Raw genomic sequence first — 23634 nt, forward strand, 5'->3', positions numbered from 1 at the left:
GACAACATCTCCTAACTTTGCATTTCTTAGAACATTTCCCCTAATGTCAATAGACATGTGAATATTCTCTGGTAAAGGCTGCAGAGAATGGGAATTATTTGTCAATCCTCTCTCCTGTCCCTTATTAATACTCTTGCCATTCATCTCACTAATGTATACATCATAATTACTTAATATATTATGACTATTACTTTGAACACTTATCTTTTAAGTTATTTAAAATAAGAAAAATAGTAATTTTATTTTACCTTTATGTACTCCTCCTATGCTGTTCCTTCCCATATAGAGATTCTGACTTTCTGAACTATATCATTTTCTTTCTCTCTGGAGAACTTTGTTAAAAAAAAAAAATCTTGCGAGGCAGGTTTACTAGTGACAGATTCATACAGTGCTTGTCTGTCTGATAGCAGCTCTTTGTTTTCTTTCACATTTGAAGAGAATCATTGGTGAATGTAGAATCCTAGGTGGGTGGGTTTATTCCCAACACTTTCAATATTTCACTTGATTCTCTTCTTCTGTGCATGGTTTCTGGTTAGAAAGCCAATGCAGTTCTTACTTGTACTCCTCTATAGGTAGTCACTGTTTTCAAAACTTTCTTTGTCTTCAGTTTTCTATGTCTGAACAAAATATACTTAAGTATTTTTTGGTACTTATCCTGTTTGATATTCTCTGTTCCAATCCTGGATCTGTGGTCAGATGTCATCAATTATAGAAAATTCTCAGCCACTCATGCTTCAAATATTTCTTCTGCTCTTTTCTTCTCTTTCTGGTATTACAATGTTTACATTACACATTTTGAAAATGTCCCGCTGTTATTGGATTTGAGTCCATTTTTTTAACAGCTTTTTTCTCTTTGAATTTCATTTTGGAAAGACTACTGATATTCTTTCAAGCTTACTTGGCTATATCAAATCTACAGATGAGTCTATCAAGGCTCTGTTTCTTTGTTTTTAGCATCTCCTTCTGAATCTGTTTCTATCTATTGCTTATGTTACCAATCTATTTTTACATGTCGTGTACTATTTCTAATAGACTCTAGCAAATTCATCTAGTTATTTTAAAAATATGTGATGCAATGAAATACTATTCAACAATCAACTAAGATAAACTGATGCCATCCACAGCAACATGGAAGGAGCTGGAAGGGATTATGCTCTGTGAAAGAAGTCAGGAGGAAAGAGAAAAATATTGCATGGTCACTTATAGGAGTAACATAGGGAATACAACATGGGATCAGGGGAAAAAGACAAAAATAGCAGGTAAACTATCAGAGACATCTGGCTAGGGAGGGGAAGGGAGTGAAACCAAAACATTATGGTGATGGTTCACAGGTGTCTCCATGGTGATAATTTTATGGGGATTACACCTGAGAGGAAGATGAATGATGACATAAAAAGAATATAAATTAAACTTTAAAAAGTGAGAATTAATAAACCTGTATCAAATCTGAGTTGAGTTCTGATGCTTAAGATTAACTGCCTAATAATTCCCTTATTGTTGAAAAGCAGACATGATGCAGAAGGTAAGATAAACTGATGTACAAAACAGGAGATTAGTGTGAGGTTTTATGTTAATATGGCCAAGAAGTGAGCTATGTTTAACATTAGCTATAACATTTGGAGGTTTTCATTTCCTCTAATGTCTTTGTTTCCTGTTTTCTTTGGGTTTCCTTAAAAACTCCATAAATGGTCTAAGCCCTAAAATCCAGCTCGCATATTGAAGGTCTTTTGATAAATCAATTAACGTGTGAGGTAAGGGGGGATATTCTGAAGTCCTGTATGTCTCAGTATTAACAAAAGACATCAGAAGCGCTTTTAAAGGGTAATATCCACTGGGAGAATATATTTGCTAAATATATTTGCTAAATAATCTCTATAAGTAATATGAAAAACTAAATGGCCAAATAATAGGCTAAGGAATGAATGAAACAGGCAACTCAGAAGGTTCTTGAAAGACTAATGAATATGTAAGTACATAGCATTTTCCTGGAAATAAGGAACATGCAAATTAAAACAATGAGATCCCTTTCAAACACTTTATGCTGAAAAAATTAAGTCTAATACTATAAAGCTTTGGCAAGGTTGCTGAAAGAGATCTCTGAAAGTCTGTTCACTGAAAGCTGAGATAACAGTCTGTTATCACAGTAATTCCACTCCCAGGTATGTAATCAGTAACAGTGCTTCTTAAAATGTCACTTTCAGACCACCAGCAGCACCATTTCCTGGGAACTTGTTGAAATGCAAATTCTCAAACTATATTCTAGATACACTGAATAAAAATTCTGGGCGTGGATCCTAGCAATCTGCGACTTAACAAGCCTTCTGGATGATCCCAGTATACAATGAGAATTAGTGTAATAAGAGTTACATATTCCCATTTTTTTCCACTGAGATCCACAGGAAGAAATGCATTCTATATTCTGGCCCACACACACATTGCATATGACACACACACACAAAAGTTTCAAAAAACAGGAATTTATCTTACTCTAAGGAATGCAGTTTAATATGTTCTATTTCATTTCATTTTTAAAAATTTCTGGCTGTGACTAATTGTAACCTAAAGCTTGAAAAACTGTCCTAGAGAAACTTTTATACACATGTACCATGAGTATGAACTATAAGGTTTGCTGAAAAATTGTCTGTAATAGCAAAAAAAAAAAAGAAAGAAAAAATCTCTAGAATGGATAAATGAATTAAAATATATTTCTACAATAGAGTAGTGTATTGTTCCTTATATGTTAGAAGTAAATTTCAAAAATGTGTATATTCAGTCATAAAAGCAAATTGTCAAAGGATCTATAGTCTATCAACTATATAGTTTTAAAATATGTAAAATTATAAATATATAGATATGTAGTAAAAATACAAAAACATGCATGGGAATAATAAATAGCAAATTCAAGATAGTGATTTCCTCTGGAAAGTAGAAAGGTGGGTGGGATTGTGAAGGGATAGACGGAAGGCTTCTGGTGGCTTTATAAGGCTTTACTATTTTTAAAATTTAAACAAATATGGACACTATTAAGAATTAATAAAGATGGTGGAGCTATAAAGGCTGTTTGCTATATTATTCTCCATAGCATTTTATATTAGTGATATTTAATAATAAAAAATTTTTAAATCCAGCTATGCTTGACTAACAGCAAGAATATATTAGAAATATAGTCACTCAATGGAAAGTGCTTTGGTATCCATCGTACAATGTCTTTAAAGAAAAAAAAAATCCATGGACAGATAGAAAGTAACATTAATTTTTGTTTTCTTTTTTCTTTTGCCTTTTTTTTCAAATTAGACACAACTAAGTTTATGACCTAGGTGCTTGTGTTGCCTCTTTCAGTGATATGTTAATAAAGTTTTCCATTCTAAATATAACATATACCATGAATATGAGATTATAATTTGATCAATAAAACAAATATTACTTACAACTTTACTTAGATTTTTGTCAATTTCTTGAGGCTTATAGGCCTTATGCATTCATTTTGTGCTTCGTTGCTGCTAAATCACACATCACATGAAAAGTGAGACAGCACTCTGAAGAGAAAATTCATGATCTAACAGTAAACTCTACGACAGGGGGCAAGTACTGACTAATTGCAGAGGTACCATGACTACCAGATATGGTGGTCCTCTAAATACTACTTGTTTTATTACCAGCCTAGGAAAGCAGAAGTTACTTTTCCTTCAAATTGTGATTTCTAGTGGATATACACTAGGATCATGTGAAGATTTCTTTAAAATTCCAAGGACATTAGAAAAACACAAAGAACATTATAGGAAATAATGCTACTTAAATACTATGCAGAAATTGAATAGTCAACGTTAAAAAACACAATCACTATGCTTATGTCATGATTCTTTGGATAATCAAAGCTAATTTAAAAGTATCACTTTAAGTAGAGGTAAATAAAAAGGAAAACAACCCATTTTTTACTTGGTTTGCCTATACCTTGTTTGGTTCCCCTGGATTATATGAAGAAAACATAGGAATTTTTCGGATCTCTTCCTCTGACAAACGATTTCTCTGGATCTCATCTTCAGGGACAAATTCTATTGGCTGCGTCAGCTTCTTAGGCCCAGTCCAACACTGCTCAGGTGAATTATCAATAACTTTTGCCACATGGAGACTGGGACCTTTACCCTGTGCTGCCTGTTTTCCCTTGTCCTGGAGTAATGACGGGTTCTCAGCTGTGCCACTATCACCCACTGATGTAGCTGAGACCAGTGAGTGGGAAGCAAAGGGTTCACCTCTCATAACTTGGAACTCTTCAAGACGTTTTTTCATTATCATCTCTTGGTAAAAATTTTCCAGGTTGTTCATGGGATCACCTTTGTTCTTCTTTTGGGGTTCATCTGGATCAAGACAAAGAGATAGGGAAGTTCTACAAAGCCTACCAATACAATCTTTGACAAATTAATAGAAATTAAATCTTGGATCTCAGATAAAGTAATTCTTCTGGGGCAGATCTTTATAACCTGTGACAAAATGACAATCTGATATAGCTGTATTATCATAGTTCCTCTCAAGCTGGGCCAGAACTAGAGTGAGGCAAGTGAGGCAACAAGAGCACACAATTTAAGGAGATGCCCACTTTCAGGGCCATACAAGTACATGCTCATCTAACTAATAAGGACAGTTTAAAATGTAACTAGTATAGCATTATCCCACTTCGCAAAAGTAGTAATTTCTTAGTACCATCTATCACCAGTTCATGATTATCTCAAAGATATCTTTTTTGAAATTTGGTTGTTTAATTGGGGATCTAAGCCAGCCTTTGGCTGTTTTGTCTTAGGCCTCTAATTCTAAAACAATGCCCCTCTTTCCCACCCCTCAAATGTATTTTCCCCCATCTCATTGATTTATTAAAGAAATCACATTTGTTTTTCAAACACATGAATTTGATTGTTTTTTTTCTTAGTGTTTAATTTGTTCCTCAGCTCTATTTCTTATAAACTGGCAGTTAAATCTAGACCTGTGCTATGTAATACAACAGCCACTAGTCACAAATATCTATTTAAATTAACTTTAAAAATATCAGTTCCTCAGTTAAACTAGTCACACTTGAAGTGCTCAACAGTCATGTGTGGCAAGTGGATATCATACAGAATAAAGACCATTTATCACCATTATAGAAAGTCTTACTGGAGAGTGCTGGTTTAGAGGTTTAATAAGATTCAAGTTCAGTACTTTTAGGAAAGAATCCTTCACAGGTAACATTTGTACTTCCTACTGCATCACATCATATGGCACAGAATATTTTAGTGATGCTGAAACTGATTAGTGGATTCAGGTGGTGGTAGTCTGATCCCTCTGTTACGAAGTTTTCTCATTCACTTAATGAGTTTTATATCCCTTGATAACTGCCTAGACCTCTTAATGTACTAAGAATTGCAAAAAGGAGTTGCCCAGATTCCATTATTTCTTCTGCATTAACTTTCTAGAATTCTATAATGAACTTACCGTCATTATATTGGTTTCCCTATATATAGCTCATACAGAAAAGGCAGGATAAATTTGGATTTTTCCCCCAAATTAAAATCAACAATGTAGTAATAAATTGGTGCCTTAGAAATGTCCAAAGGTGACAAACAATTATATGGTGCATTCATGTATTTTCATACATTTGATATGTTTCAATAAAATGTAGTTATTATTCTTTTCGGTGCAGGACCCATTGTAGGCCCAGTGAGAACCCCTTCAAACAGGTTCCTGCATTTCTTCCCAGTTTTCTGGAATAGCAAGATGTCCCAAACTTATCCTGCACATCTCCTGACTCAGACCTGCCTGTTTCTAAAGGACTCCCTGTTCCTTTTGGTGGGAAATGGTATTTGGAATCCACAGTGTATTGCTAGGTGTGCTCACTGCTAATGAGCTGTTTCTGTTTCTGGGCCAGATGGACAAGACTAGGGATTTTTTTTTTAAAGAGAATTATAAATCATGAATCCATACTGGTATGTCTACTTCAAATTTATTATTACAAGAATTTTTTCAGACTGATTTTTTCAGACTTACATCTCTTTACATACGTGCTTAAATTATTGGTTCCTAAAGATGTTAACAAAATTGTTAGCTTATTTCTATAATACATTTAAAGGATTTTTAATATGTCAATAATGATACTAAATATGTCATTCAACAATAAACTACTAAGTACAGTTTTGTTTCTTTGTAGTTATGTCTTGAAAACCTATTCCACTAGGAATATTCAAATATTGTTTTAAAATAACATTGTTTTCACTGTATGGTTATGCTACTCACTTTAATTATAGCTAGGTTCATTTGTTTCAGGTTGTTTATGAATTTAAGGGACCTATTGTTTTTCCTTTCTGACTAAACTTTTAAAACTATATAAAATACTTACATGGCTCTAAAATGAAGGTATATAGTACCTTCACAGAAGTCTTACTTTCAGCTGTCTCCTTCAGCGCATTCCTTACCTTCCCCACAAACAATGATTTGTTTTAGGTTTTGGTTTAATGGTTCTACTGTTTCTTTTTTGAAAAACATAAGCAACATATACACCAGCCAGATATATTTCTGTATATAACTCATTAGTTATTCCCCTCTCCTAAATAAAAGGCAAATATATAAACACTGTTCTGTAATTTCTTTTTCATATTTAATAAAACATCCTGGAGAGAGCGCCAAATTAATGTATAGAGCTCTTTTCTGCCCCTCTCCTGACTACCTAGTAATTTACTGTGGGAAGTACAGTTTATTCAACTACTCTCCTACTGATGCACAATGATACTGTCTTTAGTCTTTCATTGCTTTGAATAATGTCCTGAAAGTATTCTGCAAACAAGATTTTATATATTTTTTCCAGTCTATCTTTGAAATAGCTTCTTCCAACAGGTAGCACTGCTCAGACAAAGGGTAAACGTTTATGTAATTTTTCTGTACATTGCCAAATTATATTTTATAGGAGTTGTATTATTCTACATTTCCACCAGCAAGATACAAGAGGATTTATGGAAGGATTTTTTAAGATTCCAAAAGCACTCACCACAAAGGGAAATACTGACAAATTTAGCTACATTAAAATTAAAATGTTCATCAAAAATATCATAAAGGCATAGAAAAGCCACAGAATTAAAAAAAATTTTGTTGTACATTTAACTTATAAAGGACAAAACTACTAGGAAAGTGGGAAAAGATAAATTACCTCACAAAAGAGGAACTACACATGGCCAGTAAATATATGCAAATGTGACTATTGTATTAGAAATCAGGAAAATGCTAATTAATAAGAAAATCACTCATAGAAAACTGCCATGGTGGCAAAAACAATAAAATATGCTAATACCGTATCAGTGAAATTACAGGTAAATGGAACCTCATACACTGATGGTAGGAATGTACAGTCTTGGGGTACGTACTAATGTTAAATTATTGCTCACAGTATAACCCACAAATTATGTGTGTATGCATTCACATACATACACACTAGAAAAACTGGAGCATATGTATAACAGGATACAACAGTAACAAAAATGTTCACATCAGTGTTATTTAAAATAGCATGAGACTAGCAAAAATGCAAATGTATATCTAAAAGGAATCAGTTACAAAACTGTTTAAGCTTTATGTATGAAATACTATTCTATATAATGAGAAACTACACTTGAGCTATATATGGCCAAGTTAGATGAATATACTAATACTTATACTAAAAAATACTTAATCAGTAACTATTATGATCCAGGTACTATTCTAGATTCTTGGGATACATTAATAAATAAAACAATAATTCCTTCATAGTGCTCAGTACATTACATGGCAAGTAAAGGTTATGAGTGTTATGACAAAGGAAAAATATAGCAGAGTGAGGGGTGCCTGCTAGGGGTAGTAGTAAGGGTAGGTGCAATTTAATATTGTATTGGTCTAACTTAGAAAGTGACAGATGAGAAAAAATTTAAGCAAAGCAAGACAATCTATCATGCTGGAGTTCTTGAGGAAGGCCTTTTCCAGCTTCTAGTATCCACCTACATTTCTCACATTTCTCCAACCTCTACTACTATCACTATGACTCCCATGTCCTTTCTGAAGCTCCTACCTGCTTCTTTTGAGAACACCTGTGATTACATGGGGAGCCCCAAAGTAATCCAATATAATCTCCCTGTCTCAAGATGCATAAATAAAGTACACCAAAAAGTTCTAGTCAATGTGAAGAACCCAAAAAAAGCATTCAAGTTGGAAAAGAAGAAATAAAATTTTCTTTATTCATGAGAGTCATGATTATCTAGGTAAAAAATCATAAGGTATCCACAATATACTAGAACTACCAAAAAAGTTTAGTTACAGTATATGAGATCAATAAACTATATCAATCGTATTTCTCTATACTTGTATGCAATAATCAGAAAATGAAATAAGAAAGCAATTCTACTCATAAGAGCAGAAAATGAAGAAATTAAGAAAGCATAAGACCTGCAAACTGAAAACCATAAAACAGTGCTGAAATAAGTTAAAGATCTGAATAAATTAAATCACTCCATGATTATGGACTAGTTCTTTACCTTTATTTAAATATTATTAAAATGACAGTTTTCCCTAAATTGGATTATAGATTCAGTATGATCCTTATCAAATTCCAGCAGGCATTTTTGGTAGAAAATTTGACAGGCTGCTTCTAAAATTTACACTGACGAGCAAGGGGCCCATTAAAATAGCCAAAGCAATTTTGGAAGAGTAGTAAAGTTGGAGGAATTGCTCTATTCAATTTCAAAATTTAAATAAAGGTAAAGAGATTCAGAGTGAAAGGATAGTTATATAGATCAATGAAACCTAAATGAGTATCCAGAAATATACTCTTACTTTTATGGCCAACTGATTTTCCACAAAGGTTCCAAGACAATGCATCAGGGAAGGAACAACTTTTACAATAAAAATTACTCTAACAACTGACTATCTATACACAAAACTATGGATTGGCACCCTTCACATAAAAAAACTAACTCAAAATGGACTTGATCTAGTTATAAGAGCTAAAAATATAATCTAGAAGAAAACATAAGGACAGTATCTTTCTTGTTTTGAGTTCAGCAATGACTTCTAAGATACTATGCCAAAAGCAAAGTCATAAAGGAACAATCTGAGAAATTGAACTTCATTAAAACTTTAAAGTTTTATACTTCAAGACATCATTAAGAAAATAAAGACAAGCTATAGATTGGAAGAAAATACTTTCACATTATATACCTTACTCAGGACTTCAGAAAACACAATAGGTGCTATTACGCAATACTAAGAAAAAGAAAGCCAAATAAAAAATTGTATAAATGACTTGAATAGATATCTCATCAAAGACAACATAAGAATACCTAATAAGCACACATGAAACAGTACTCAAGATCTTGATATTATAGACATTCAAATTTAAACTATAATGAGATATCAATACCCACTAGAATGTCCATAATAGAAATAAGGCAGTAACAAGTTTCGGCAAGGATTCAGAGAAATAGGGACACTTTAACATTGCTGATGAGAAAGTAAAGCAGTATAACCATATTGGAAAACAGTTTGACAGTTCCTCAAAGGTTATATACATTGAGTTACTATATAACCCAAAAATCCCATTCACTCAAAAAATAAATAAATGAATAAATAAAGCCACACAAAGCTTGCCTATAAATTTTATATAAGCATTATTTATACAATTATGTCCATTAAGGAAATAACCTAAATGTCATCAAGAAATAGAAGGATTGTTCTTCTGTAACAGATATCAAGACATTAAAAAAGCTAAGCAGGGTGATATTGGTTCTGGAATAGCCAAAAAAAAAAACAAAGGAACAATAGAGAAACCAGAATAATACCTACTCATATATAGATATCTGGTACATGATAGTACTAGCAATACAATAATAGTGAAGGGACATTTTCAAAATAGTACAGTGGAATGAAGAGTTATTTAAATATTTTAAAAAAGGAACAACCCTGAAATCAGTTGCAGTTACAGACAATTAAGATAAAACTTTTAGAATAAAGAACATCTTCTAGAGCTGGAGTAGGGAAGGATTTATTAAAGAAAACATAAAGAGCACTAAGCAAAAAGGAAAAAAAAATTAAAAATGTAAAATTACACAAAAACAAACTTTTATTAATCAAAAGACACTATAAAGACAGCAAAATGATGAGACACAGAATGATAATAGACATTTTCAATACATATGAAAGCAGAGTGCAAGTGTCCATAATAATAAAGAACTTGTACATATTTATAAGAAAAGTATGTAATATTAGTGAAGGAATTTGGAGATACAATATTAAGGACATATAACCCCAACACTTTCCAAGATGGCTCTTTCCTATAGAATACTGTAACTAAGTACTAATCACTGAAATATGAGGATCATATCCTTGGGCTCTGGGACTACATATACACATAAAGTGATGTCTGAACCCAAACACAAATATAAACCAATGGAAAGACATTCAGAGAGAAATAGGCATTTCCATATTTAATAAATAGGCAAAGGAATTAAACAGCCATTTCATAAAGGAGGCTACCCAAATGGTCAGTAAATATATGAGAAGGCCCATATCAAAAAGACCAGAAGCAAGTACTGGTGAGGATGTGAAAAAGAGAGAGAGAGAGAGAGAGAGAAAGACAGAGAGACAGAGAAACCTCCTATGTTGCTGGTGGGAATGCTGTCTGATTCAGCCCTAATGACAAACATTAGGTGTCTCAAAACATTAAACATGTACTTCCCATTTGACCCATTAACTCCACTCCTAGATTTACTGAGAAGCATCATGATGGAAATTTCTGAGGTGACCATAACCTGCTATCTGTTGATAAGGGTTCGGTTACATAGATTCAATGATGTGCTGGAGGTGGTCCAATAAGGTGGTCCAGTAGGGCACATTACTTCCCTACTCCATGCTCAGTGATAACACATTGGTAGCTTGAAATCAGCCATGGTACATACATGGAGTATGTACATCATACTAACTGGCAAATGCTACAGCTCTGAGTCTTTATTTTGCCTGGAGAGCTGATTAAACATATCACTACAAAGATACGCATTGGTTAAAAGTCAGCAAACACTTCATATGCATTTCATTGCATGCAAAATTTACATCAAAAGACAGAAATGCAAATATTTAATTCCAACTAGCAATATGCATACTGCAGTAGTTAAGGAGACTGTGTCTTTACACATTTATTTTAAACACATCAATCAATAAGTAAGATGGTTTGATAGAAGGATAGATAGATGTGTGATAAAGTAAAATACTAATGACAAAATCTAGTTGGTGATGTAATGGGTGTCTGTGATAATAATTTTTCAATTTTTCTATGTGTTTGAAAATTTTCACTAAAGATTGGAAAAAAATCTTCCCAATCAAAACATTAATATATATACTTAATCTTATCATTTTAAGGTTTTAATTCTTACATTTCAGTTTTAAAACCAATTTTACTTATGTAATATAATGAAGGGAAGGAATCTAAACACATTAGTCAAGTATATAAACAATTGAAGGGAATTTTAAAAATCATTTTTTTGTTCATGTTAGGAGTATGTACACCATGAAAACTGGCAAAGAAGCAATACTAGGGATATCTGACTGAGGTTCCCAGGAAGACAGGAGGGTATCTCTACACTGAGTAGTGGATAAATATGAGAATTTTAGGATGAAGTTAGCAGAGTGCTAGTATGGGAGAAAAAGTAAATGAAGTTTCTTGCCATTGACAGTGTTTACTCAGAAACCAGAAGGAAGAGTATCTGTTAAAGAGAATGAAATAGGAAAGATTAATGAAGATCTAAAATAGTATTTAAAAGGAATGAAAATAAGAGAGCTGACAAGGAAATAGGAAACAGATCGCTGAACAAAAGAGAAAACTCTAGACAATACCAGAGATGAGGAACTTGTAGAGACATTATTTAACAAAGTGATATATATGATTTTTTTCTAGTAAGGCTCAAAAGTCATGTGCGGAAATAAAGAAGCACTGGATTGATTCTGGCTTGAGATTTTCATGATGGGTAATTGTTATAGACAAAGTAGTAAGGAAAATGATTCACTGTCAAGAACCCTGGTTAAAAAAAAAAACAGATGATAGAGTCTAAGTGAGAGATAGGAAGAAGAGGAGACAGCAAGGGCTTGATAGGTAGGAGAAAATAAAAAGGTCAGAGAACTGGAGATTTCAACAGGTTTGAAATGTGGTATAACAAATGTTAGAGAGTTATGAGAGACAGAGGGTAAGAAAAAGGCCAGAAAGTGATATACTAGAGCTTAAGATTTCAGAGGAAGTATAATTTTAGAGATAATATCATTGATTTCCCACTGATTTAAGGTTATATGTATTATTCCCCAAAAAAGTATATGTCAGAACATAGTAAAATCACACTTAATGAACAACAACAACAAAATATTTTTAAATAATATATACAAGTGACATGGTCAAGAACACAGACTTTTGTGTAAGATAAACCTGGATTTAAGTTGTAGTACTGCCACTTAATAACTGAAGTTGAGAAAATCATTGGTCCTCTCAGCACATGATTCAGTTATCTGTAAAATAGGTACAATACTGCCACTGATTTTAGGGCGAAGGCTTAAATGAATTAGTGTGCAAAAATGCTTAGCAAAAGGACTGGCAAAAATTAGTCCTCAAATACTACTTGCTATTCATCTGAGTAAGATGAATTAAGCATACTTCACCCTGTCTTTCCCTCTAAATACAATTATAAAACCTGGAGAGAAAGCATGGAGCATTTAAAGGCTGTGAAAAGTACACAGTAAGAAGCCCCCAATTTGAAATAACAAAGAACTCATGCCTGAACACATCATAACAAACTACTGAAAAGAAGAGAAAGAATAAAAATAATAGAAGAATAACGAGGAAGAGTTTGAAACACCTTATATTTATGGCCAACTGATTTTCCACAAAGGTAGCAAAAATATTTAATTGGGAAAAGATAGTCTTTTCAACCAAAGTGCCAGAAATCTGATATCCTTATGTTAGAGATTAATAACATAACCTTAGCCTTATACCATATGTGTGATTCAGAAATTATTTCAAAATGGTTCACAGAATTAATTGTATGAGCTAAAACTATAAGGTTTTTTAGCAGAATACACATGAGAAAATCTTCGTACCCTTGGGTTACAAGAAATCTTAAAGGACCAAAAGCAAAAGAACTTAAAAATCAGAAAGTTCCTAACAATAAACCAGCAAAAAGAAGTAATGAAAATAATATCATCTGCAATCCAGCAAAAAGTATAAGGTACATAGAAATTATTTTAACCAAGAAAGTGAAGGACCTGAATGCTAAAACTATAAAACACTGTTGAAAGAAATTGAAGAACACACAAAAGAAGGAAAAGACAGACCATGCTCATAGATTGGAAGAATCAATGTTGTGAATGTGGCCATTCTACTTAAAGAAATACCAATTAAGAACCAAAGAGCAGTCTTCACATAAATAGAAAAAAAAATCCTAAAATTTGATGGAATCACAAAGACCTCAAATAGCCTAAACAATCCTGGGGTGGGTGGGGGGAGAACAAAAACGGAGGCATCATGCACCCTGACTTCAGACCACACTATAAAATTACAACAATCAAAAGAGTACGGTATTGATATAAAAAAAAAGGCACATGGATCAGTGGTTTAGAATTGAGAGCCCACGAATAAAGCCATTCAAATGCAGGCAGTTAATTTATGACAAGAGCATACAATGGAAAATCAAGTCTCGTCAATAAATAGTGCTGAGAAAACTGGACAGCCACAGGTAAAAGAATGAAAGTTGACCACTAGCTTATACCATATATTAAAATTAACTCAAAATGGATTAAAGACTTGAGTATAAGACATGGAAATATTAAATACATAGAAGAAAAATTAGGTGAAAAGCCCTCTGACATCAGTCTTAGTGATGGCTGTGTGGTTTTGTCTTCAACATTAAGTGAGACAAAAGAGAACATAAACTAATGAGACAAAAGAGAACATAAACTAATGGGACTATGTCGAAATAAAAAGCTTCTGTGTGGTGAAAGAAAACATTGCTAAATTGAAAAAACAACCCACTGAGTGGGACAGATATTTGCAAAGCATATATCAGAGAAGGGGTTAATACATAATATATACAAACAACTTGTACAACTAAAAACAACAACAAAAAAACATACAACCCTGTTTAAAAAAATGGGCAGAAGAGCTAAATAAACATTTAATCAAAGATGATATACAAATGGCCAACAGATGCACAAAAGATGGTATACAACCTTTATCATTGAGGGGATGCAAATCAAAAACACAATGAGATTTTACCTCACAAAAGTTAGAACGGCTATAATCAAAAATTCAAGGAATAAAAAAGACTGGCAAAGATATGGAGAAAAAAGGAACACTTGTCTACTGCTGATGGGAATGTAAACCAGTGCAGCCATTATGAGAGGGTATGGAGGTTCCACATAAATTTAGAATAACTATACGATCCGGTAACCCCACTTCTGGTTATTTCCACAAATAATATGAAAACATCGACTTTGTAAGAAATATATACTCCTATGCTAACTGCAACACTGTTCACAATAGCCAAGATATGGAAACAGCCTCTAATAAAGGAGGAATGGATAAAGAAGACATAGTGTATATCAATAAATCATTCATAAAATAATGAAATCTTCCCAATATGGATGAATCTCAAGGGGATTATGCTAAGCCAGAAGAAGAAAGGCAGATATTGTGATTGTACTCAGTTGTGGGATATAAAGAAAACAAACACAAACATTTAGACTCAACAACAGAATGGTGGTTACTAGAGGGGAAGGTGGAGGAAAGGAATAGTAAGAAGGAGCTGATTGGATAGTGGTGGATGGTGATGGATATTTGGTGGTATAGTGAGAAAATGTAACCTTGGAGCCTATACAGTGTGTGGTAAACTAATATAATCTCAATTAAGAAGCATTAGCATGTTAGGTTTTGTGAAAGTAACAAAATTTTCAAGATTCAAAAGATGCCATTAAGAGAGGTGACATCAGTGAAAATGGCAGACCTTGCAAAATTTCCTCCTCCCCAGCAGCAAAAACTGTGACAATTAACTTTTTAAAAAATTCTGCAAATTAGGGCCCTCCCTGCTGACACAACAGGTTAAAGTGCAGCATTACACAATTCAATCCCCCGCCAGGGAGGTGACCCACATGGCATGGCTGACCTCTTCTGATCTGCCCGCTGCTCCCCTCAACAGTGTACCTTGTCGAGCTGCCTGTTCTGTTCCCTACTCTGCCTCTGGTAAATCCTCTCACCACCCCTGCACCTCTGACCTATACCCCAGTTTTGAATGCATAAATATATAAATCTTAAAAAAAAGGATTCTGAAAATTAGCAAAAGGCTTGTAGCAATCTGGAGAACAAATATTCAAGAAAACAGCTGAACTGGAAGGGATTATGCTAAGTGGGAGAAAAAACAGAAGGGGAAACACAAATACCGGATGGTTTCACTCATATGTGGAAAATAGAGGGAAAAAAGGACCAGACAAAACCAAAGGAAAACCATGCCTTAGGAATCTGTCTGTAAAATTGAGAGGGAGAGAAAGGTAGAAAGCAAATTGTGGAGGGGGCACCAAGGACTGTGGTGGCGGACTGTGGTTATAAACATCTGAGAAAGTGTTTGTACCTTTCCCAATATAGATAATTTCATGTATGAACTGAGTACATCTTCAACACTTAGCCAGGAACTTCATAACTCCATTTTAGCCTTCACTTCACTTAAACCTTCACAGAACCTTTCTCAATTACACTACAATAAAAATAAATTAGAAAAATGCTGAATCTCAGTAATAACGAATTTTGTAGCATTTTAGTATCCTATTTCCCTATCCTTTCCCCCAGATTTTACCTGAAATCACAGTGAAAATGTGGTGCCACTGGAAAGGTAAGAATGGGTTGAAACACCTTCAAAATACCATTCTTAGAAAATTGTCATTATTTGACTGATCTGGTAGTCCCATGGAGGAACTCAGAAGCAACACTCTCTTTATTTTACTTCACTCAAAGCTCACTTAATTAACTGTCTTTCCCCCATAACTTTGGTCAAACATAATCAGAGGCAATTGCAGAATTACACAGCTACCAGAGATGGTGGAGTTAGGGCAAACAGGTTAACAAAAAGCTTAGAAGGAAACCTTGGGGCATGAGGTATCCACAGGGTGCTCTGGAATGTTCCACCACATTTCTTGGAATTCAGAACACCAAACAACTGCACAGTGCTGTCCAGTGGCTAGAGTTGTATGCATGTTAATGAAAACTGATAAAGACTGCAAGCTCTTACCTCTAATTAAACCTGAGGTTCTGTGAAGGTTTAAGGGAAGGCAAAATAGGAGGTATGAAGTTTATGGCTAAGTATTGAAGAATGCTCAGTTCATACATGAAATCCTCTAGTACTAAAAAACCTCTCAGTAGGGGGAAAGATACTAATTTCACCTCACTCCTGTGGAATGGCCCATATCAACAACATCAGAAACAACAAATTACTGAGTATGTGGAGAAAAAGGAACCTTATACACTGTTGGTGGGAATATAAACTGTCCCAGCCTTTCTGGAAAACAATATGGAGGTTCCTGAAAATATTAAAAATAGAAATGCCATATTACCCAGCAACTCTGCTCCTTGGTATTTATCCAAGATTGCAAAAACACAAATTCAAAGGCATATATGCACTCCCATTTTCACTAACACTATTTACAATAGCCAAATCATAGAAACAACCTAGGCTGTCACCTGCCCAATGATAGATGAGTAGATAAAGAAGATGTGGTACACATACACAACAGATGACTACTCAGTTATAAAAAGATGAATTCTTGCATTTGCAACAACACAGATGAAACTGGAAAAGACTATGGTAAGTGAAACACGTCAAGAGAAAGACAAAGACAGGATGATTTCACTCAAATGTATAATGTACAGAAACAAAAGGAAAACAAAAAGTAAACCAAAACAAATGTTTGAGCTAGCACTGCAGAATTGAGGTTACTTGGCGAGAGGGTAGGGGATGGAACAAAGTGGGGAAGGGGCCCAGTAGACTATGGTGGAGGAGTGCATGTGCTCTGGTGGTGTGTATTGTGATGATACAAATGGAAAGAAGTGTGAACCTGTTCTAAATCATATCCAGTGCTGTAAACCAATGCTACCTCAATTAGAAAAAAGTTACAAATATATTAACAAGACCCCTTAAAACCCCAAAACACAGTGCTAAGTTAAAGGTGATCACATATTATATACCACTTACACACTTGCATTAAATGTTTAGAATATGCAAAACCATAGGGACTGGCACAGATTAGTGGCTGCATGGGCTAATCCAGGGACTGAGAGTCATTTGTGGGGTAGTAGAAATGTCCTAAAATTGGATTGTAGTGATGCTTGACTAACTGCAAATTTCCTACAAATTACTTAATTGTATGTTCAAAATGAGTTTTTTTTTTTAAAGATTTATTTATCTATCCATATAGAACTGGGGTACAGGCCAGAGATGCGGAGGGTGAGAAGATTCACCAGAGACAGAGTGGGGAGCAGAGCAGGCAGATCGACGAAGTACACTGCTGAGGAGAGCAGCAGGCGGGTCAGGAGAGGTCTGCCACGCCATGTGGTCTCCTCCGGGGCAGGCGGGAATCGAACTCATGCGGAAGTGGCCTTAGCTTCTCAGTGCAGTGCTTTAACCCGCTGCGCCACCAGGGAGGGCCCCAAAATGAGTTTTATGGCATGCAAAGGATAACACAATGAAAATGTAAGAAATAAATAAAATAACCCAACTACATTGTATAAAATGTTCACTTTTTTTTTTTTAAAGAAACTTAATAGAAAGAAAGTCATTCTTAAATGTTGGAGTGAGGACCTCTGATAAACTGTTGCTCTGTAGAAGCAAAATGGACAATGTCAAAAATTGTCAAAACCAAAATTTTGCCAAGTCTTTGAATGAAACTAAAGGTTGCAACAATATAAGAAACAGTTATTCAACAAAAACAGCTGAGTCTCAGTAAGAATAATAAGATTTGCTGCATTTCATCTTTCCATAATTCCATTTCCTTTTCTCCAGCCTTGCTGAAGCTTTGAAATCCAATAATCTCACAACTGTGCTAGCAGTAAAAAATAGTTTTCTACCTAACAATAGAAGAAACAGTAGTTCTAGCACTTCTGAAAGCCCCATCCTTAGAGAACTGCCACAGTTCAATCTGCCTGGGACCTTGCTGAAAACCTACATTCTAAAGGTTTGTCTGTGACTTGTTTTATATCTCTCTCAGAAAATAGCCCATCCTTAGGGCATTTGTCAAAACCAATCAGCAGGGACTGCTTAAAACTGCAACTATTTGAGGTGGCATTACAGGTTGTGGTTAACAAAGACTGACAGAAAAAAAAGAGAAAAACTTTAAAAGAAACAGAAGTCATACTTCATGATTTGAAAATATCCTACAAAGTTACAGCAATGAAAACAGTATGGTCCTGGCTTAAAGAAGGACATATCAACCAGTGGAAAGAATAGAGAGCCCAAAAAATAAATACACATTTATATACAGTAATGTCCCTTAATGACAAAGATACTACAGTCATGTCCCTTAATGACAAAGATACATTCTGATAAGTAAATCTGAGGTGAGCTTGTCTTTGTGTGATTATCAATTCAGGCAGGTCATTAGAAGTTTCTCCATACCTGATATAGGCCCTTCTTGAATTCTGTTTCACTGTTTTCAATAAAGCATATCTTTCTAAAAATCTCTGTCACTTTGTTCTTGCTCTTTAAGATTGTAGTTATGGTACAATAGGACATGCCTGAATGATGAGCAATTATCATCACTGATTTTTCACTTTTGTAGTTCTTAGTCACTTTTAATTTCACTGCCAGGACAATCATTCGAGGTGGTCTCTAATCAACATCATTAACAGGGGGTTCTGCATGTTTATGGGTTATGATGAACAAAACAATGAGATTCAACCAAGAGCAAGAGGACAAAATGGACAATGTCAAAAATTGTCAGCTGTCAGGAGACGTAGTAAACCCAAGATGTATGATGCTGTAGCCAGGCATAAAATACTATACTACCACATATGAAAGCTATGAAGTCATTAGGCAATAGAAATTTTCGGAGTACTACCACATAGGAGGATTGCTGTTGACTGAAATGTCATTATGTCAATCATTACTGTAGTTAACTGACATTTGGTAAAGGTGCCAGGAAGATACACTACACTACTGTCTCTTCAACAAACAATGCTGGTAAAACTAGAACTGTATTTCACAACTAACAAAGATTTAAAATGGATTAAACATTTCAAATTAAGACTCTAAAACTAAAAACTCCTAGAATAAAACATAGTGGAAAAGCATTCTTTATACTAGTCTTGGCAATGATTTCTTGGATATAACCCTAAAAGCTTTGGCAACAAAAGCAAAAATAAATAAGTGCGCCTACATCAAACAACAAAGCTCCTGCTACCAAATGAAACAATCAATAGAGTGAAAAGGCAACCTACAGAATGGGAGAAAATATTTGCAAGCTATTTATCTGAAAAGAGGTTAATGCCCAAAAACATTATAGGGGATTCTTATAAAAAGATAAAAAGAAAGCCGAATTAAAAAAATAGACAAACTACTAGAATAAACATTTCTCCAAAGAAATGGCTAGCAAATATATGAAAAAGTGCTGGGGTCACTAATCACTTTGGAAGTGCAAATCAAAATCGCAATGAGATATCTATCACCTCATAGGCTATTAGGATGGCTATTATCAAAAGGCAATAGTATTGATGAGAAATCTGGAAAAACTGGAATCTTTCTAACTGTGGGTAGGAATGTAAAATAGTGTAACAGCAACAGAAAATAGTATGGAGGCTCTGCAAACGCATTAAAATAGAAATATCATGTGACAAAGCAATTCCACTTATGGGTATTTATTCAAAATAACTGAAATCAGGATCTTCAAGAAATATCTGTACTCATATAATCACTGCAGCACTGTTCATGATAAGTGAGATGTGGAAGTAATTTAAATTTCTATGGAGTAAAGAGTGTGGCAACACACTCAGAAGACATGATAGAAAAAATTGTGTCAGGAAAATAATCCTTTAAAACTCAACCAAAAAGCAACTGAATATCTCATGCAACTTCCATCAGCTTATCACTGAAGGATGACTGATAATCCACACACTTGCATTTTTTTAAGGTGGGTGGGTCAAGAAAAAAATAAAAGCATGATCCAAGAAAGTAAAAAAAAAACTGACAACCTGGATTATGTCAACATATAAACTATTTGCTCTGAGGGTAAAAGACTGGTATACTCAAAACTAATAAATGTTGCTAAAATAAATTAATGATTCAAAGTGGATTAAGGACACTGTTAAGATGCCAGAACTACCAGAAGTGATCTAAAGATTCAGTGTAATCTCCATTAAAATCTCAAAGAGGTTTTTTGCAGAAATAGAAAAATTCATCCCCAAATTCAGATGGAAACTCAAGGGACCCCAAATAGCAAAAACACTATTGAAAAAGAAGAACAAAATAAAGGTTTTACAGTTCCTGGTTTCAAAACTTACTACAAAGCTAAAGTAATTAAAATAGTGTGGCCATAGCACAAACATAGATATATATGCCAAAGGAACTGGTGAATAGAGAATGCAGAAATAGAATCTCACATATATAGCCAAATGATTTTTGGAGAAAGTGCCAACACCATTCAACGGAAAGGACAGTCTTATCAATAAGCAGTGCTAAGAAAGCTGGATGATAACATATGCAAAAAAAAAAAGGGATCAAAGACCTCAACATAAGAACTAAAACTATGAAACTCTCAGAAGGCAAAATATGTGAAAAACTTTATGATATTAGAGTTGGCAATGATTTCTTGAATATGATATAAAAAGCACATATACAAAAGGAAAAATAGACAAATTGTACTTCATCAAAGTAAAAATTTCTATGCATCAAAGAACACTATCAATAGACTACAAAGGCAACCCATGGAATGGGAGAAAATATAAATATTTGCATATCATATATCTGACAAAGGAGTAATATCCAGAATATACAAAGAACTCCTAATTGACACCAACAGATAACCAACATTTTTTAAAAAATGGGCAAAGATCTTAAACACTTCTCCAAAAATATACAAATGATTAAAAAAGCACATGAAACGATGTTCAACATCACTAGTCACTAGGGAAATGCAAACCAAACCCACAGCTCACACACATTAGGATGGCTATTATAAAAAATGAAAATAAGAAACTGGAAGCCTTGTATATTGCTGGTGGGAATGTAAATTGGTATTACCTCTACTGAAAACAGTAAGATGGTTCCTCAAAACATTAAACATAGAACTACTGTACGATCCAGCAATTCCAATCATGTGGGTATATATTCAAGATAATCAAAAGCAAGGACTCAATACATTTAGGTTACTGCAGCATTATTCACAATAGTTAAACGGTAAAAACAACAGTGTCTACTGACAGATGAATGTATAAACAGTATGTGGTAGGTACATACAAAGTAATATTATTTAGCCTTTTTTTAAAGGAAGGGAATTCTGACAAATGCTACAATATGAATAAACTTTGACCACATTAAGCTAACTGAAATAAGTCAGGCACAAAATGACAAATAGTATAGGCTTCCACTTATATGAGAAACACTAGAGTAGTCAAATTCACAGAGACACAAAGTAGAGTGGTGACTGCCAAGGGCTGAAGAGAAGTAGAGAATGGGGAGTTAAGTGTCTAAGGGGCACAGTTACAGTTTGGGGAGAATGGCAATGGCTAGTGATGATGGTTGCAGAACAACAAGAACATGCTTAATGCCAGAGAACTGTATGCGTAAAAAACGTTTACAATGGTCAACTTTAGGTTAGGTATATTTTACCACAATTAAAAACTGTGCTCTGCAAAAGGCACTGTGAAGAGAATAAAAAGACAAACCATTGGCTGGGATAAAATATTTTCAAATCATAAGTCCAAAAGAGAATTGTGTTTAGAATACATGAAGAACATTCAATAGTTATCAAGAAGAAAATGAACCACCCAATTAAAAACAGCAAAATATCTGAACAGACACTTCAGCAAACAGGATATAAAGATGATAAATAAGCAAATGGAAAGATGTTCAACACCACTAGCCATTAAGGAAATGCAAATAAAAACTACAATGAGATACCACTTCACATCTATTAGAATAACTAAAATAAATACCAACAATACCAAAAGCTGACAAATGCAACTTGAGCTCTCATACATTGCTGGTGAAAATGTAAAATGGTTCAGCCACTCTGGAAAATGGTTTGGCAGTTTCTTATAAAGTTAAGCATACACTTACCATATGACCCAGTAATCCCACTTCTAGATATTTACCTTAGAGAAATAAAAATGTATGTTCACACAAAAACCTGAATAAGAATGTTCACAGCAGTATTATTCATAATCACCATAACCTAGAGACACCCAAATGCACTTCAATGGGTGAATGAAAAAGCAAACTTTGGAGCAACCATATCTAATGGAATGCTACCCAGCAAAATCAATGAACTAGTGACACATTCAGCTTGGATGAATCTCAAAGGCATATGATGAATGAAAGAAGGCCGTCTCAAAAAGTTATGTATTTTATAGTTCCATTTATATGACATTCTCTGAAAGACAAAATTATAGTGATGAAGAACAGATCAGCAATTGTCAGAGATTATGGGTGGGTGTTGGGGATGACTATAAATATATAGTATGAAGAAGTTTTAGGCTGATGGAACTGTTCTCTGTCCTGATCGTGGTGGTGGTGGTTACATGAATCTACATGATTAACATGATTTACAAGTCACAGTGGTACACCAAAAAAACCCCACAAAAAAAACAGGCAATTTTATTGTAAGCTCATTTCAAAAATAAAAGATTAGCTATTATATTATCATAATCATCAATATTTATACTTTACTGATTAATAAAAATATTCATAATCGGTTGTGAAATAGGATCTAAAAACATTATGGTCATTTTATGTCTGGTACAATAACTTAATAGAGAAAAAAACAATATTACTAAATGGAAATGCTTTACAACTTCTACTAACTCCTCTCTTTAATATTCCATATCAGGATAATATGCTCCTTCTAGATCATTTCCTATAAACATTGTCATATACTGAAAATGGAATTAAATAGCGCTCAATTTAGAAGTCTCGGATCCTAGGTTACATTCCTAAATCTAACACTGTAAGAAAACTCTCGACTTGCCTTTTGTGCCTAATTTTATCTTCCTCTTCATTGAGGTCATGTACTTGTCTGCACTTGTCTTTTTGTGGTATGCTGTGAAGGTTTAAAGCAAGGAGTTTCAAAGATAGGAAAAAGAACAGATTCATAAACCACCCGCCCGTCCCCCCAGATACCAGGTACTGACTGTTCTAAATGCTTCATGTGTATTATCTCACTTAATCACACTAACAACCCTATTATACTATTAATATTCTCACTTTACAGATGAAGAAATTGAAGCACAGTGTGGCAACTTGCATAGCATCTTAGAGCTAGTGAGTGGGGGGAGCCAGGATTTTCCCAGTGTTCTGCCATTTCCCGCAGACTGTTTATTTGTTCTCCATGCCTTCCTTCACCAAGCTCTTCCATGGCCTCTCA

General features: G+C 34.2%; 1 protein-coding gene across 1 annotated transcript in view; it reads right to left on the bottom strand.

Annotated features, from left to right (window-relative positions):
* The window catches only part of RBM41 (RNA binding motif protein 41), a 48026-nt gene that overhangs the window by 18643 nt on the left and 5749 nt on the right, over positions 1–23634 (bottom strand). Inside the window, exon 5 of the mRNA XM_004685680.2 lies at positions 3952–4355. Within this exon, the coding sequence (XP_004685737.1) occupies positions 3952–4355 (404 nt within the window). The remainder of the gene's footprint in view (positions 1–3951; positions 4356–23634) is intronic.

The sequence above is a fragment of the Condylura cristata genome, unplaced genomic scaffold (assembly GCF_000260355.1).
Source record: "Condylura cristata isolate star-nosed mole 26May11 unplaced genomic scaffold, ConCri1.0 scaffold00019, whole genome shotgun sequence".
Taxonomy (NCBI): Eukaryota; Metazoa; Chordata; class Mammalia; order Eulipotyphla; family Talpidae; genus Condylura; species Condylura cristata.